Source organism: Sarcophilus harrisii, chromosome 4 (genome assembly GCF_902635505.1).
Source record: "Sarcophilus harrisii chromosome 4, mSarHar1.11, whole genome shotgun sequence".
NCBI lineage: Eukaryota > Metazoa > Chordata > Mammalia > Dasyuromorphia > Dasyuridae > Sarcophilus > Sarcophilus harrisii.
The window spans coordinates 101,570,252-101,589,535 of NC_045429.1; the positions used below are offsets into that span (position 1 = coordinate 101,570,252).

Genomic DNA, 19,284 nt, shown 5'->3' on the forward strand with positions numbered 1-19,284 from the left:
ATATGTTAGGAAATTTCTAAATCAAACATGGGATTATTTAATATAACCTCTAACATCTCTACAATTATATAAGTTATTAGGCTTATACTTTACTCCCCGCTCTGATCTAGTTATTTGTGTAACATTGTACAAGTTCCTTCCTCTTAATGGATCCACATTTTCTCCTGTATAAATTAAAGGGGTCAGATTAGATTATCTCTAAGGTCCTTTAAGGAGAAAAAAAGTTCTATGAATTTATAAGGAAGATCAGATATACCTATATTGTATTTTAAGTAGTTTTTTCCATTAAAAAGTTCTATGATTGTTCTTTTTTGAAATTTAATATTTTATTTTTTTCCAATTTCATGTGAAAACAATTTTAACCTTTATTAATAATTGAACAATTCTGAGTTCCAAATTTTCTTCCACCCTCCCTCTTCCCCAATTCTTGAGAAGGCAAGCAACTTGATAAAAGTTATTGATGTACAATCTTGCAAAAAAATTATATTAGTCATGTTATTAAAAAAAATAAAAAAAGATAAGAAAAAATTTAGTAAAAAAGAAAACCAAAAATAAGTCAAACAAACAAACAAACAAAAAACAAAACCAGTATGCTTCTAACTACATTCAGATTCCATTAGTTCTTTTTCTAGCAGTGGATAGCATTTTTTCATCATAGACACTAAAGAATTGTCTTAGATCATTGTATTTTTTAAAATTGTAATAGCTTTTTATTTGTGAGTTATATGCATGGGTAATTTTACAGCATTGACAATTGCCAAATCATTTGTTCCAATTTTTCCCTCCTTCCTCTCCCCACCTCCCCTAGATGGCAGGATGACCAATACATGTTAAATATATTAAAGTATAAATTAAATAAAAATAAGTATACATGACCAAACCGTTATTTTGCTGTACAAAAAGAATTGGACCCTGAAATATTGTACAATTAGCCTGTGAAGGAAATAAAAAATGCAGGAAGGCAAAAATATAGGGATTGGGAATTCATTGTAATGGTTCTTAGTCATCTCCCAGACTTCTTTCACTGGGTGTAGCTGGTTTAGTTCATTACTGCTCCATTAGAACTGATTTAGTTCATCTCATTGCTGAAGATGGCCAGGTCCATCAGAATTGATCATCATATAGCATTGTTGTTGAAGTATATAATGATCTCCTAGTCCTGCTCATTTCACTCAGCATCAGTTCGTGTAAGTCTCTCCAGGCCTTTCTGAAATTCAATTAGATCATTAGATCTAATTAGATCTAATGTATTGCTGAGAATAGCTAAATCATTCACAGTTGATCATCATTACAATATTGCTGTTACTGTGTACAATATTCTCCTGGTTCTGCTTACATCAATTTGCATCAGTTCATGTAAGTCTTTTCAAATTTTTTTTGTTTGGGTTGTTTTTAAAATTTCTTTGGAATAGGGGTACTGCTGGATCAAAGGGTATGCACAGTTTAATTGCCCTTTGGATATAGTTCCAAATTGCTCTCCAGAATGGCTGGATCAGTTCACAATTCCACCAATAATGCATTAGTGTTCAAATTTTTTATATCCTTCCAACATTTATCATTTTCTTTTTCTGTCATGATAGACAATTTGATAGGTGTGAAGGAATACTTCAAATTTGTTTTAATATGCTTTTTTTCTAATCAATAGTGATTTAGAGCATTTTTTCATATGAACTATTTGTAGCTTTGGTTTCTTCATCTGAAAACTGCCTGTCCATATCCTTTGACCATTTATCATTTGGGGAATGATTTGTTTTGTAAATTTGACTCAGTTCTCTATATATTTGAAAGATAAGATAAAGACTGAGAAGTGCACTGGAAATCTTCCCGCAAAATTTCTACTTTCCTTCAATATCGGTTTTGTTTGTACAAAATTTTAATTTTCTTTTTAATTCAAATTATCTATTTTATTTATTTATTTGCTGAGGCAATTGGGGTTAAGTGACTTATTCAGGGTCACACAGCTAGGAGGTATTAAGTGCCTGAGACCAGATTTGAACTCAGGTCCTTCTGACTTCAAGGCTGGTGCTCTGTGCACTGCACCACCTAGCTGCCCCCAAAATCTTCTATTTTATATCCCAAAATGCACTCTATCTCTTGTTTGGTCATAAATTCTTCCCTCATCCATAGATCTGATTGATAAATTATTCTGTTCTCCTTTAATTTGATTATAGTATCTTTCTTTATGACCAAATCAAGTACCCATTTTGATCTAATTTTAGTATACAGTGTGAGATGTTGATCTCTAATTTCTGCCAAATTTCTGTCCTTCCTCCTCCCCCCAAGACTGCAAGCAATCTGATATAGGCTACACCTGCACAATCATATTTTTTAATTTATTAATAGCTTTTTATTTACAAGTCACATGCATGGGTAATTTTACAGCACTGACAATTGCCAAACCTTTTGTTCCAATTTCTCCCCTCCTTCTCCCCACCCCCTCCCCCAGATGGCAGGATGACCAATATATGTTAAATATGTTAAAGCATAAATTAAATACAAAATAAGCATACATGTCCAAACCATTATTTTGCTGTACAAAAAGAATCGGACCCTGAAATATTGTACAATTAGCCTGTGAAGGAAATCAAAACTGCAGGTGGACAAAAATATAGGGATTGGGAATTCTATGTAATGGTTCTTAGTCATCTCCCAGAGTTCTTTTTCTGGGCATAGCTGGTTCAGTTCATTACTGCTCCATTAGAACTGATTTGGTTCATCTCATTGCTGAAGAGGGTTACGTCCATCAGAATTGGTCATCATATAGTTTTGTTGTTGAAGTATATAATGATCTGGTCCTGCTCATTTCACTCAGCATCAGTTCGTGTAAGTCTCTCCAGATCTTTCTGAAATCATTCTGTTGGTCATTTCTTACCGAACAATAATATTCCATAACATTCATATACCACAATTTATTCAGCCATTCTCCAACTGATTGGCATCCACTCAGTTTGTAGTGACATCTGGTCACTACAAAGAAGGCTGCCACAAACATTCTCAGGCCCCTTTCCCTTCTTTAATGTCTCTTTGGGATATAAGCCCAGTAGAAACACTGCTGGATCCAAGAGTATGCACAGTTTGATAACTTTTTGAGCATAATTCCAAATATGCCCAATCATATTAAACAAATTTCCATATAAGTCATATTGTGAAAAAAGAATCAGAACCAAAAGGAAACAATGAAGAGAAAGAACCCCCCCCTCCAAATGAAAGCAGTATGCTTCAATCTGCATTCAGATTCCATAGTTCTTTCTCTGGATGTGTCTAACATGTTCTACTATGAGTCTTTTGGAATTATCTTAGATTATTATAATGCTGAGAAGGGCAAAGTCTATCAAAGCTGATCATCACCCAATGTACGGTTACCATGTACAATGTTCTCCTAGTACTGCTTCCTTCATTCAGCATCAGTTCATATAAGACTTCGGAGTGTTTTGGGGGAAACCTACCTGTTCATCATTTCTTATACAATAATAATATTCCATTACATTAATATGTCACAATTTGTTCAGCCATTCCCCAATGATGGACATTTCCTCAATTTTCAGTTCCTTGCTACCACAAAGAGAGCTGCTATAAATATTTTTGTACATGTGGGTCCTTTTTCCTTTTTTATTATCTCTTTGGGATACAGGCCTAGTAGTGATATTCCTGGGTCCAGGGGTATGCACAGTTTTCTTGACCTTTGGGCACAGTTCCAAATTGCTCTACAGAATGGTTGGATCAGTTCACGATTCTACCAAAAATGCATTAGTGTCCCAATTTTCCCACATCCTCTTTAACATTTATAATTTTCGTTTTCTGTTATATTAGCCAATCTGATAGATATGAGATGGTACTTCATAGTTGTTTCAATTTGCATTTGTTATATAAGTAGTCACCATTATATTATGAAACAAAGCAAAATGATTTGACTTAATAGGACTCAAACCCATGAATTTTTAAAACTGAAGTATTATAGGTTCGTTGAATTGTATTGAACTGCATGTAAAGAATTTTTATAATCTTTTAAAACTTTTTCCAATTTGGAAGTATAGTAAAGCTAATAGACTCTTCCTCAGAATATTTTTAGTTATCTTTTTGTTTCATTTTGAGTTTTGAATTGTCTTCCTCCTTCCCAATCCCATATTAGAGAAAGCCAACATTTGATATAGATTTTTGTGGAATCATGCATATATACTTCTATACATCAGGTTTTTTTCCTCTAGAAATTGCATGCTCCTTCATAAATCCTTCATAATTGATTTGAATGTTAATATTACTAAGAATAGCTTAGTCATCTACAGTTATTCTTCAAACAATATTGCTGTCACTATAGTTCTTAGTTCTGTTCAATTCATTATGTAGTATTTCATGTAAATCTTTCCATTTTTTTCTAAAATCAACCTGCTTGCATTTCTTACAGCACAATAGTATTCCATTACAATCATATACCATAAACTATTCAGCTATCCTCAATTGATGGGCATACTCTTAATTTCCAGTTCTTTGCCACCACAAAAAAAGAATCAAATCTATGATTTTGACTTCTCCAGTTGGACAGGCAAACTGACTCAGTCAACTTATTAACAGACATAGCTTGAGCTAGTGATCTTAAGACTTGAAGAGATTGTATGATTCAACAACTAGGAGCAATTTAAGAAGTCTTTTGTCTCCCCCCACCATTCATTCTGCTGTAGGGATAATAAAAAATTGGATTAAAGTATTTTTTTTCTTTTGTCTGTCGCAAAGAAGAATCTACAGAAACAATGAGAATAGAAGAAGTAAGGATTCATTCTAACCTTTTGATCCTTTAGATCTTTCTGAAAAATAAGTCGTGAAGATAAGGTTATGTCTTCCCTAATGCTTTTTTAAAAAACTGTCATAAGTTTCTAGCAATTAAAAATTTTAATTCCTGCTTTATTTTCCTCTTAGAAAAACGATGCCATCACCCAGGAGAACTGAACAATGGGAAGGTGTTCATTAAGACAGACCTTGAATTTGGTTCCAAAATAGAATTTAGCTGCTTGGATGGGTGAGTGTCAGGTAGCCTGAAATCCAATACCTTTTTGTCTGTAGAAGAGAGCTTCACGCTGCAAACAACAATTTCCAGAAAATAATAACTTCTTCTATTAGAATGTAAGGCTTAAAAATCTAGACATATAAACTTCTGGGAACATCTTAACTGAACTGTTCTAGCAGTTTGAAGGTAAAGGTATGATTTACTTTTTTTATTTATTTACTTATTTATTTATCCATTCATTCATTCATTTATTTATTTATTTTTTGCTGAGGCAAATGGGGTTAAGTGACTTGCCCAGGGTCACATAGCTAGTTCGTGTTAAATGTCTGAGATCAGATTTGAACTCAGGTACTCCTGACTTCAGGACTGGTACTCTCTCTACTATACCATCCAGCTGCCCCAAAGGTATGATTTATTAATCAGTCAGTAAGCATTTATTAAGTCAACACTTTGTACCAACCACTGGACCTGGTGCTAAGAATGGAAATACAAAAATGGCACAGTGCCTGTATTCAAGGGACTTAACATTTCATTAGGGATAGTCATATTCACAGATGAGTAAATACAATATATAAAAAAATATCCAGTTATTTGGGGAAGAGGAACACTAAATTAGAGGAATTGAAAAAGGTCTTTTGAAAGAGGTATGAATACTAAAGTTAGTCCTTGAAGTTGACAGAGTTCCAAGAATCAAAGGTGAAGAAAAAATGCATTCTGAGCACAGGGAGACAGTATGTATAAGAGTTTCAGGTAAGGATATGGAACTTTTCCATTTTTATTTTCACTGAAAAACCTATATTTGTTAGTTTTACACTTTGATTTTGTTTTGTATACTATGGAAACTTACCAAATCCATACAAGGAAGGTTATGAGGGGAATGGAAAAAATATTGGATTTGGAGGCAAAGAATCTAGATTTGAATCCTGGCTTTGCTATTTCCTACTGGTGTGACCCTGGACAAGATGCTTTACTTCTGTGGGCCTCAGTTTCTCATCTCTCATAGGAAAAATAAATTGTCCTTGCCAATGGTGTCAAATACTAATGGAATTGGAATAATGCCTCTCAAAACATGAATTAACATTATGTATGCTATATTGTATTTTTATTTATTTTAAAAAATATTTCCCAATTATATTTTAATCCAGTGATCTCATTCTGCAGTTTTTCAGGTGGCCAGATATGGTCCCTTCCAAATCTCAAATTCTATAATTTTGTATATTTTCTTTTATTACATAGTGAGAAGTAGAAAATTCTATGAAGTAGAAATAGAAAATCATTTTTTAAATTTTTAATAGCTTTTTATTTGCAAGTTATATGTATGGGTAATTTTACAGCATTGACAATTGCCAAACCTTTTGTTACAATTTTTCCCCTCCTTCCTCCCACCCCCTCCCCTAGATGGCAGGATGACCAATATATGTTAAATATATTAAAGTATAAATTAAATATGCAATAAGTATATATGACCAAACCGTTATTTTCCTATACAAAAAGAATTGAACTCTGAAATATTGTACAATTAGCCTGTGAAGGAAATCAAAAATGCAGGCAGGCAAAAATATAGGGATTGGGAATTCAATGTAATGGTTCTTAGGAAATAGAAAATCTAACCTTTTTCTTTGCACCTCTGATTTCAGGAAACTTAGAGCTAAGTACACATTAGTCAGAAGTGGTTTCAAATTCTAACTTTACAACTTAACTTCTTATTCAACTCTTAGAAAGTCACTTCCTCTTTCTTATATATGACTGATTCACTCTTCTCAAAAAACTTCAACAACTCTCTGGGTCTCAGCTTTTTCATCTGTAAAATGATGAGGTGAAATGATATAATTTCTAAAGTGCCTCCTAGTTCTAAACTCTGTTAATGGGAACAAAACACCAAAAACTGACCTCTCAGGGATTCAGTACATCTATGAATCTTCTCCTTTCATTGACTTTTGTTATTGTGTCTTATGAAATCCCATATCCCTTTTGGAAGCAGATAAAATATAAATTAATAATGATAATCTTGATGATATTGTGATTGCTAGTTTCACTAAAAATGTTTACTCCAAGGAAAATGGTGATAAAAGGACTAAGCTGATGGAGTGGAGTTCTGAGTTGGAAGAATAACACAAAGGATATCAAGCTCTAATTATGAGTCTAGCAATCAAGAAGTCAAGGCATTTGACAGGAGTCAATGTTTAATCACAGTTAAAAGGAAACTGGAGGTCTAAAATCCAGGAAGTCTTCAAGTTGAGAGGGGAGATAAGCAAATATTATTTCAATTCAAAGATAAGCATAAGGAAAGCATTCAACATATTAGCTTGCTCAGAGGAACAACAATCACTAGTCTAACATTCCTGAACTGGCCAAATCCCAAAGACAAAAAGAACTTATTTGTCTTCTGCCTCTTTTTATAGTAAGTAGAAAGTGGTCTTAAGTTTTTAAAAAGTGAGAAATTAAGGAAAAGATGCACAGCTACAAGCATGGTCTTCCTTTGTTCTGGAAGGAATCTTTCTCTAGGGATATTATCACATTGATGAACTATACTTGAGTTGGTCAAAGTTATTGTTGGTATCTAGTGGATAAGATGCCAAAGATAAACTATTAAGCTACCTCTTATGGTTGAATTATGCTTATGATAAGAAGAATTTAACTGATGCTTTTGATTCAACTCATTCAGATACAACTTAATTGGATCATCAACAAGTACCTGTGAGATTTTTGAAACAGGAGTTACTTGGAGTGATCCTATCCCACAATGTGAAAGTAAGTCAAGACCTTTTCTAGTTGTTCATGAACCTTCTTGTCATCAAAGTTCTTGTATTTTTAAGTCATCCCTAACTTTTCCCTTCCCCTCATTCTATATTTTCAATTGATTATCAAGTTTTCTCAATTCTTTCTCCACAGCCTGTCTCATGACATTCTCTTTTTTCTATCCTTAGATTATCACTGATATTTTGGAATGATTACAATAGTTATATGCTTGATTTCTCCTTCTCTTTTTCCATATAGAAGTCAAGGAGAGATTTTTAAGGATCAGATGTAACCACATCATTCTTCTCGAGAAGCTCCAGTGGTTTCCTATTGATTCTAAAATCAAACATAAATGCCTTTGTTTGCATTTAAACCCTTTACGATCTGAATCTGACCCATCATTCTAGAATTAATAATTGAAATTATAGATTTAGAGCTAAAGGGCTCTTAGAGGTCATTGAGTAAAATAAAATCGTTATTTTACATATAAGGAAACCAAGCCACAAGGAGATATAAGTGACTTGCCCAGAGTCACACAACTAGTAAATGTCTAAGTCAAGACTGATTTTCATATCTACCTGATGCTGATTTGAATACTCTAGCCATCATATTATTCCATATAACTACTATTCCATATTCCATAGCTATTCCATATATCTCTCTCCCATACCTTCTATATTCCAACTAAACTAGCCCACTTCATTTTCCCTATACATAAATATTCCATCTCTCATCTTTGTTCTGTGCAAGGTGGATCCCAATGCCTGAAATATTCTACTCCTCCTCTTATAATTCCTAGCTTCAACCAAAGTTCAGCTCAAGTTCAAGCTTCCTACACAAGTCTTTTTCTGATTCCTTCAACCCCATAATTACTCTCAAAATAAATTGCTTGGTATTTACTTTGTATATATTTATATTTACTTATTTGTGCATATTCTTATAGCTAGTAGAACACTGAAGAGAGGGACTATTTCCATTTTTGCCCTTGTGTCCCCAGCGTCTTGCACAGCATTGGCACATAGACAGAGCTTACTAAATGTTTTTGGGAATGAATTTGCCATCTGATGACACTCACAGAAGTATCTGAAGTATGCTAGATTTGAAGTCATAGGATCTGGATTCATATGTCAGCTCTACTTCTTATTTCTTGTGGGACCTTTGTTTTTCTGGACTTCAGTTTCCTCAACTGCAAAATTTCTTAATTGGACGCTATACCCTCTAAGGACCCTTCTAAATAGAAACTTATGATTCTGTATATGATAGAGAGTTAGCTGGATAAAAAATAGATGACTGATAGAAGGCTAGATGAATAGACACATAACAAAGATATATGAAGAGTTAGATGATAGTACTGACAGACAAATGATAGATAAATTGACATGGATGGCTGAATAGATATAGATTAGATAAAATAGAGATGGATAATAGATTAGATTAGATGGATAGATATATGAATAGATGAATTATGGATAAATATAGACATGAATAGATAAATGATGGATAAATATATACAGATAAAGAGATAGATAATAAATATAGATAGAGAGATGGATGAATGAATGGATGGGTAAAAAATTCATTATGCATTGGCGATAAAATTTTTAAAACTGATAATGCCTACTCTCAAGTTTATATTCTAATAGGAAAAATAGGAAAATAGCATAAGGGGAGATAAAAGAGGGGTGGAGAAGTTTCATGTTAGGGAACAGAGAGTGAGGTCATTCTTTGAGGAGAAATGAATTAGTTGCTGAGGAAGTAGAATTATCTGGAGAATTAATTGAACTGGGAATGAAGGGAGCAGCTTGGCTGAAGGGGAAAAGTGAATAACCATGTACTAAGCATAGTACTTAGCATTTTATAAATATTATCTCATTCAATTTTGTTGTTGTTATTGTCGAATCATTTCAGTTGTGTTCAAAGCTTCATGACCCCTACCTTCCCCTTTGAGCTTTCTTGGCAAAGATACAGGAAAGGTTTGCTATTGCCTTCTCTAGCTCATTTTACAGATGTGGAAACTGAGGCAAACAGGGTTAAATGACTTGCCCAGGGTCACACAACTAGTTAAGTGTCTGAGGCCAGACTAGAATTCAGGAAGAGGACTTCATGACTTTAAGCCTTGCACTCTGTTCACTGTACCAACTAGCTGTCCTCTCATTCAATAGCCTGATCAAAAAACAGCAGTCCCAGGCCAGAGACACCCTTATGAACAGGCCTAAGGCCAGTGTTATTCTAAGAGGATCAAAGCAATTGGTGGGAAGGTAGAACACCAGAGAGTGAGTTGAGCTTAAAGGAGAGTACAGAGATAACAATAAATCCCTTCCCTGATTATATTTTCTTCTCCACTTGTATCCAGTTATAGTTTGTCCGCCACCACCACACATCAGCAATGGAAAGCATAGCAACAGAGAAGATGAAATCTACAGCTTTGGCTCTTCCGTGACCTACAGATGCAACCCTTCATTCTCACTTATAGGCGAAGCCTCAATTTCCTGTACTGTAGTAGATGGGACCATTGGTACATGGAGTCCACAACCTCCTGTGTGCAAAAGTAAGTGAAGAAGGTGAAGAAGTGTAAAAGAAGAACACCTTTAAGGTTTTATTTGTTTAATGGAGGATGGAAGTTGGAAGAGGAGGTGACAGCAAATCACTTGAGTGCAATAATTGTATATACATGTTATATTAGTTGAGCATCAGCAGATTGCCTAAGGCTAGACCAAGCGAGAAACAAAATTGTCCCTGTCTTCGAGAAGCTTAAAGGCCAAAGGGAGACCTAAGAGAACTGGTATATATTGTACCATTAATATCTGTGTAACACTCTGGGCTCATTTCCATACTGGGCACTAGCAATGCTAAGTTGGATACCCTGAGGATTCTAGGGTAACTATATGGGTGGCCAACCTAACCTATTTACCGGCAAGTTCTCCCTGTAACAATCAACTTGTAGAACAGTTAGCTTTTAGCAAAGTTATTTACCCAAATGCTATAGCAAGAACAAGTATTTCATAGCATTTACTCTCAAACCTGGGACATACTCTTCCACAACTACACCTTAAGTTCATATTAAGTAAGATTGGGTACAAATTTATAGTATAGTGATACTGAGGCTCTCATGTAGAGATGACAAAAGTCTAAGGCAATTCACAACTCTGGACTTACAGTTTCTCAGTGTTCTTTAATTCTCTGGGGGTCCTCAATCCCTCTGCTTAAGAGTCTCAAAGATAGATAGGTGAATGGTTCCATTACTCAACTTATCTGGCTTCTCATAGGCCACAACATCTCTGTTTAACAGTTGACCTGGTACAAGGTTGATGCAGGAAACCCACTCAGTTGTAAAGCTACTTTGTTACAGAGCTAGGCTGCTTCCAGACTGTGCCAAAAATCTCTCTCAACTACCGGGCTCTTCCGAGAGTGTAATGCGTCAGCTGGATAGATTGATATTCTGGATTCTCTAGATTTATTTTTAGATGGGTAACTATAGCCTCTGGCATAGGTGAATATTACAATGCTCTTGTCTTAGGCTAAAACTTATAGAAGCTTCTCTTATTAGACTCCTCAGAGAAAGACTTGTGAGATTTGTAACTTCCAGACAGGATATGGAAGAGGTTTAGGCTTTCCTTTCAATACTTTCTTCTAGTTCAGAGGTAGTATTCCTGGAATGTGACCCCCACTTTTACTTGTGATGATTAGCTAAATTGTAATCCCCAGATGCCTTTTGGGTCACAGGTGGATAAGTGGCTGAGGACAAAGATAATAAAGGTTTCTGCTTTGAGACAAGTTCTCTCATCTCAAGTTCATCTCTCACTGGTCTCTTCATTTACAATGGGCTATTCAAGTTTTAGTGTCCCTTTTAGGAATAGATGAAGTATTTCCTTTGCATCTTTTTCCTTTACAAGTCAATGTCTTTGGATCTTCTGACCGTCAATCTTTTTGAAGTCTAAATTACATATTCTTGCTACTCTGGAACATTATTCCCTTCTTAACTCTTAAGTAATTTGAAATCACTCTTTTGGATTCTATAGGACAAAGTCAATTCCTCCCCTGCTGCACCTCCATTTTCTCATCTATAATGAGAATCTTAACCAAATATGACTATGATTTGGAACATCACACTATGGTCAGAATAATGGAGCAAGTGTAGTTGTACATTTATTCTGATTTTTTTCGAGCTTGGTACTAGGCAAATATTTGAAGTTATAAAATATTTTTACTATGCCTCATGAATTGTAGAATTGTAATTAAAAAGCATCTTAGCAGCAAAACACAAACTTTGCAAATTCCTAACCTGTATCTATGAACTTGGCTTTTAAAAAATATTTCAATAGAATTGGCTTCCTTTGTATTTCTATGTATTGGATGTATTTAAAAATATCATTTTGAAGAATCCTTAGGCTTTACCACATTGCCAAAGGAGTCCATGACACAAAAAAAAAGTTTAAGAACCTCTGATCTAGGTCAATATCCTCACTGTACTACCTAGGGAACTTTCTTATATGTATCTGCATGCAACAATAGGGACATCCAATCATGTCTTTGCTAATGTGTTCATGTTGTTACATCAGATGATTTGGGCTAAGTCTCTTGTTTTCTTTCTTTAGAGGTCATCTGTAAGCAGCCAGAGTTTCCAAATGGGAAGTTAACCTCTGGTCTTGGACCCCTCTACACATACAGAGACACTGTTATGCTCGAATGCAACAGGGGTTACCTTATAAATGGCAGCAATATGATTCACTGTGGAGCTGACAATCAGTGGATTCCTGATATACCCACTTGTGAGATCAGTAAGTATGGACACATTCTATGCCTACTCCAAGTGTATAGGAACACATAAAGGACTGGTGTTAATATATTTTGTCATATTATAATTTTGTTCTGTTTCAGTCCTCAGAAGACTAGATGGCTGATTTTTTTTTTTTGAGGCAATTGGGGTTAAGTGACTTGCCCAGGGTCACACAGTTAGGAAGTGTTAAGTGTCTGAGTCCAGATTTGAACTCAGGTTCTCCTGACTTCAGGGCTGTTGCTCTATCTACTGTGCAACCTAGCTGCCCTAGATGGCTGATTCTTAAAGAGCTCCATTTCCCCCTGATATAAAAGAAATATAAATCCAGTCTGTTTATATGTTTATATTAAATGCTAATTATGATAATTATTATTTGCTATGTTTCCAGCCCCTTGGCCTCACCAACCATATAAACAGAGCTGAATCACTTTGTATCACTTTACAAAACTTAAGCACACATATACACATCTTTGATCTTCACAACTATCCTAGAAGGCAGCCTGTTTGATTATCTCCATTTTTACAGATGAGGAAGCTAAGGCTGAGAAAGGTTAAGTAATTAGCTCAGCCATACAATTAGCAAATAGCTGAAACTGGATTGGAATTCAGGAATTTCTGGTTTCAATTACAATATTTTAGCCACTGTAGCCATCCCAGTTGTCCCTTTTATTTTGCTTTCGTAAAATTTTTGCCCCCAGTCTACCTCAAAGAACCTACTATTCAAAATATAGAAAGCTGGGACTCTATAGATATATTTTAGCAATGATGATTTCAGTTCCATGGAAATTATACTTACAATCATTCCTTATACAATCATAATACTACTAGGAAAGACAAAAGAAACTGAAAACCAAAGCTTCAGTTGTGAATGATCAAAAAATATTTTGTTCTTGCCAGATCTTTATCTAAAATGTAAAAGATGAAGTTCCTAGAGGTAATCAAGGTTGGTGACTAGCTAGACGCCTTTTGTCCTTTCTCACAATCCAATTAGGAAGCACTGAAAACTTTTGCAATTTGTCTTTACTGCAGGGTAACTGGCAAGTCCAGTCCTTCCCCTTGAATGTAAGGTCATTCAAAGATAAATTATTTTAGATAGGATTAAGAGTGTTGTTGTTAAGAATATAATAACATAATAATAATAGCTAGTATTCATATAGAACTTCAATGTTTACAAAATCCTTTATATATGTTTTCTCATTTGCTTTTTCACAGCTATTTGGGAGATAGGTTCTATGATTATATCCATTTCACCAATGAAAAAACTGGGACACAAAAAGATTAAATGACTTGTCCAGTATATGAAGCAGGATTTGAACTCAGGTCTTCCTGATTCCAATTATACACAATGCTTTGTGCACTATACCCTCTAGTTTAAGAGGAAAGACAATATCTTCTCTCTGGGTTCTTTCAATGACTAGAAACCATTCATCTTTTGAATCTGAACATTCTGCCTACAGCTGTGCACTCTATGTGGTATTTCTACATTTAGACACATTCAGTACACTGGTGGAGATGTCCCTGTAGTAGTGTCTTTTCCCCCACCTACCTCTTTGCAGGCTTCAATAAAGACGCATTTTATTCCACAGAGATATCTTTAAGTTCCTGGACAGTTCCCTGTGCCTAGTTTTTCCTTTCCCAGTTACACCCAAATAGAATTTCAGACAATTTCAATGGTATCTTAGATCATTGTTTAAGTTAGTTTCTGCTATGTCATCCTTTAAAATGTCAGGTCACTATGTTGTCATGATTGGCCTTAGTAATACTTGTTTTCAATGTTTCTTATGACCAGATGCCTGCACTAAACAACCGGTTATTGCAAATGCTGATCTTGAACCCTATTATAGATTTGAGAATGTGTTCCCGGTTGGCACTGTATTAACATTTACATGTAAGAATGGATACAAAGCCACTCCAGATACACCACTTACTGCAACCTGCCAGAAAGATTTTAGCTGGCAAATGAAGGGAGGATTTTGTGAGAGTAAGTATCATTTACTATCTCCATTTTCATCTGTGAAACCCAGTTTTAAGAAACTAGTTGATTTTGACAGTGCATTTTGGGGAATGGTCTCTTTTTTTAAGAATTGCATTAATTTTTTAGAGGCGCTTGTTCTATAATCGATAAACCCTGATACACCTCACCCCTTCTCGCTTATCAGTCTATATATATCACCATCATCAGCTCACCCCAACAGAGTACCAAAGTGAGCAAAATCATGAAATCATAAAAACATTAGATCAAGGTGTAGCATATGGAGGGGGAAGCAATGGGCTACATTTTCTATATTAGAACACAATGAAATGTCTATTGAAACAAAGATATGAAGGAGGATTTAGTAGTAAATTAAGAATAGAGAGCTTAATTGAAATAGGCAATAGGCTGCGTACACACCGCCCATCACCCTCCTCGATAAAGTAACTTCCTATACCTAATAAGAATATGCCAAAAAGAGGAGTTATGTAGAATGTTAAGACTAAAAGGGATGATAGAAGTCATCTGAAAGAATTTTAGAAGAAAGCAGCATAATACAGGAGAAAGAGCATTGTCCATGAAGTTAGAGAGCTTAGATTCAGATCCCATCTCTGTCAATCACTTATGATATGTGTCACCTTCCTATATGAAAGTTTCATCATCTGTAAAATGATAGGATCAGACTAGATGGCCTTTCCAGTCCCTTCCAGCTCTAGATATATGATCCTATAATCTAGCCCAATATTTTACTTTTGTACAAAAGAAAATTGAAGTCCAGACTCCAATGAATAGGCTTTGAAAACATTAGTCTATGTAAATAGAGTTTAATTCTTTGCAAAGGAGTGGTCTTAACCAGCCTATTAAGAAGTTATCTTTTCAACAGTAAATATAATCAAACATCACTAATTTGGAACAATTTGAAAAAGAAACATTGTTTTGTTAATGCAAAGTTTGAATCACTATTTTGTTAGAACTTAAGAAATAGTTTCAATACTTTAAGGATTGCCCATCATAATGTGATATATGATACCCGCAGGCTCTGTGAAATTGAAAAGACTTCAAGTTTGGGCAAGGTGATTTTTTTTCTGTTTTTTTTTTTATTATAGCTTTTTATTTACAAGACATATGCATGGGTAATTTTTCACCCTGACCCTTGCAAAACCTTCTATTCCAATTTTTCCCCTCCTTCCCCCCACCCCATCCCCTAGATGGCAGGTAGTCCAATACATGTTAAAAATGTTAAAGTATATATGGTGATTTTTTAAAAAAAATCTTTGAAATGATTTATATAATTTATTTCAAAACAGCCATATGAAGTAAGTGTTATTATCTGTATTTTACAGATGAGGAAATTGTGCCTCAAAAAAGTTTAAGTTACTCATAATTATTTAATAACACTCAATAAGCAAATGTCTAAGCTGAAATTTGATCTGTTTGTTTGCTTGCTCATTTTTATAAAGGAAGTTAGTTACATTAAAATAACAACATATTTGCTCTCCAGTGCTCTACTCTAGGCTCTCTTCTCTTCTCCTTTTATACTGGTTTCCTTGGTGCTTTTACCAGTTCACATAGTTAAAATTATCATCTCTATGTAGATGACTGCCAGATCTACTTATCCAGCCTTAGTTATGCAAGCCATAATTCAATATTAACCATACTGACAAAATAAAGAAAGAGACAGAGACAAGGACACAGAGAGAATGAGAACAAGAATAAGGGAAGGAGGAAGGGAGGGAAGGAGGAGTATATGAAATCAAAACTATCTAGGAAACAAAGAAGTGTGGTGTTCTCTTCTTTTGTATAATATAATTGTTCTCTCTGGGAGCAGGTTTCTTGGGGACGTTTTCTGGAGGCAGCCTTAGTGTCGGTTCAGAATAAAAATCACCTCAAATACAGCCAGATGATAAAATCCAAACGTTTATTTTCTCATTCTTTGATTCCAAGAGCTCTTGCAGCTTGTCCTTTGCCTCTGCTTTCTTCAGCTTCCAGCCAGCACAAAGGGGGAAGATGGAATGAATCTGACTCTGTCTCCGAGAGTGGGCTTGTGGGCTTTTGTATCTCTCAGAGTGCTCTGTGACCCTGAGAGTTTTTTGCTTATATGCTGTTCACTGAGTACACACCAATCATTATATCACTGGGAAACCATTATTTGTTGTATTATCATAGTATTGTTCTTTCTTTAACAGTCAATAATAATAATAATAATGCTATTACTATGTATGATGTTCTCCTGGTTTTTGCTCACTTCATTTTGTTTCAGTTTATATGGATCTTCTCAGATTTTTCTGATGCCATCCTGCTCATCATTTCTTCTTCTTTTTTTTAGATTTATTTTATTTTTTTCATAATTATAACTTTTTATTGACAGAACCCATGCCTGGGTAATTTTTTACAACATTATTCCTTGCACTCACTTCTGTTCCGACTTTTCCCTTCCCTCCCTCCACCCCCTCCCCCAGATGGCAAACAGTCCTATACATGTTAAATATGGCACAGTATATCCTAGATACAATATATGTATGCAGAACCGAACAGTTCTCTTGTTGCACAGGAAGAATTGGATTCATAAAAATAACCCGGGAAGAAAAACAAAAATGCTAATAGTACATTCATTTCCCACTGTTCTTTCTTTGGGTGTAGCTGCTTCTGTCCATCATTGATCAATTGAAACTGAGTTAGATATTTTTGTTGAAGAAATCCACTTCTGTCAGAATACAACCTCATGCAGTGTCATTGTTGATGTATTATCTACTGATTCTGCTCATTTCACTTAGCATCAGTTCATGTAAGTCTCTCCAAGCCTCTCTGTATTTGTCCTGCTGGTCATTTCTTACAGAACAATAATATTCCATAACATTCATATACCACAATTTACCCAACCATTCTCCAATTGATGGGCATCCATTCATTTTCCAGTTTCTAGCCACTACAAACATGACTGCCACAAACATTCTGACACATAAAGGTCCCTTTCCCTTCTTTATAATCTCTTTGGGATATAAGCCCAGTAGTAGCACTGCTGGATCAAAGGGTATGCACAGTTTGATAACTTTTTGCTGCTCATCATTTCTTATACAACAATAGTATTCATCACAATAATATACTGCAACTTGCTCCCAATTAGTGGACATTCCCTCAATTTCCAATTCTTTGTCATGGCAAAAAGAGCTGCTACAAATTTTTTTTTTACATAAAAGCCCTTTTCTTTTTCATTTTATCTTTTTGAGATACTAATTGTGATATTGTTAAATTAAAGAGTATTTATGTTTTATACCCTTTGAACTTAATTACAAATTGCTCTCCAGAATGGGTTAGTTCACAGCTCTACCAACAGCGCATTAATGTACTTATTTTTTTTTTAACATTTCCTCCATAATGTCATTTTCCTTTTCTGCCATGTTAGCCTTCCTAATGATCTGAGATATCACTGCAAAGTTGTTTCAAGTTGAGAGAGAGAGAGAGAGAGAGAGAGAGAGAGAGAGAGAGAGAGAGAGAATCTTAATGATATCACCTAAGGGTTAATTCTATGAAGTGTTTAGAAAGATAAGGTTGAAATCAGAGACATGTTGAAGGGCTCTTTGCCCACATGTATGCCTTTCAAAGTTTTTCTCTACAAATGTCTTGAGTCAGTTTCCAAGAGACTCTGTTGTCTCTAAAAGCTGGAATGAAGGAAGTCTGAAGTTTTCACACCAACTTCAGATAAGCACACAGTAACAAGTCATCATTCCTTTGCAACAATTATGCAAAATGTTTCAATTGATCAATGACGGACAGAAGCAGCCACACCCAAAGAAAAAACACTGGGAAATGAATGTAAACTGTTTGCATTTTTGTTTTTCTTCCCGGGTTATTTCTACCTTCTGAATCCAATTCTCCCTGTGCAACAAGAAAACTGTTTGGATCTGCACACATACATTGTATCTAGGATATACTAGGACATATTCAACATATATAGGACTGCTTGCCATCTAGGGGAGGGGGGGGGGTGGGAGGGAAAAATCGGAACAGAAGTGAGTGCAAGGGATAATGTTGTAAAAAAATTACCCTGGCATGGATTCTGTCAATAAAAAGTTACTATAATAATAAAAAAAGAGAGAGAGAAAAAAAAAAAAACAATTATGCAAAATGTTCCAGGCATGGCTGGAAACTCAGGTCACACAAATAACTAGGATAAAAATGACTGTCTAATGATTTAGTCTTTACAACATTTACAAAGAAACATATAAAATCAAAGCTATCTAATTTGGTTAATGAATAAATTATTTTAACTCAGATACATATTTAATCTAATATTTTATTGCTGAGACTTCCAACACAAAAATAAAAACAGATGGACATGCTTGTCTTAGGATTTTAGCAAATCAAAGGCAAACTTGGAGAAGAATGCACATATAGCACTTCATTCCCCTGCCTTCAACCTCTTTGAAATGTAGATGTTGTTATTTTTATAAAGTGGAAACCAGATCCTCAGTTCTTGACATATCCTTTAAAAATTTCAATATTTTCTAATTTAAATATATTTGCCTTCTTAATTTCAACAACCTCTTTCTTTCTCAGGGATTTGTTGCCCATCACCAGTGATTAATAATGGAAAAATCTTACAGTTCATCAATGACTGCAAATATGTACCAATGCGCCGTATTAAAATTCAGTGTGAAGGTTACCAACAAGAGAGTATCTGCCAACAAGATGGTACATGGAAACCTGAAATAACCTCGTGTGATTCTAAAAGAATATCTGGTAACTGAAATTGATTTCTAAGTTACAAGGCATTGCTAGCTCAGTCATATTTATTAT

The 19,284-nt window shown here is 34.8% G+C and overlaps 1 protein-coding gene across 1 annotated transcript in view; it reads left to right on the plus strand.

Moving 5' to 3' along the window:
- C4BPA (complement component 4 binding protein alpha) overlaps positions 1 to 19,284 on the plus strand; it is a 40,833-nt gene that overhangs the window by 14,893 nt on the left and 6,656 nt on the right. Inside the window, exons 4-9 of the mRNA XM_031937273.1 lie at positions 4,912 to 5,011; positions 7,665 to 7,750; positions 10,092 to 10,286; positions 12,334 to 12,516; positions 14,305 to 14,496; positions 19,045 to 19,227. Of these exons, the coding sequence (XP_031793133.1) occupies positions 4,912 to 5,011; positions 7,665 to 7,750; positions 10,092 to 10,286; positions 12,334 to 12,516; positions 14,305 to 14,496; positions 19,045 to 19,227 (939 nt within the window). The remainder of the gene's footprint in view (positions 1 to 4,911; positions 5,012 to 7,664; positions 7,751 to 10,091; positions 10,287 to 12,333; positions 12,517 to 14,304; positions 14,497 to 19,044; positions 19,228 to 19,284) is intronic.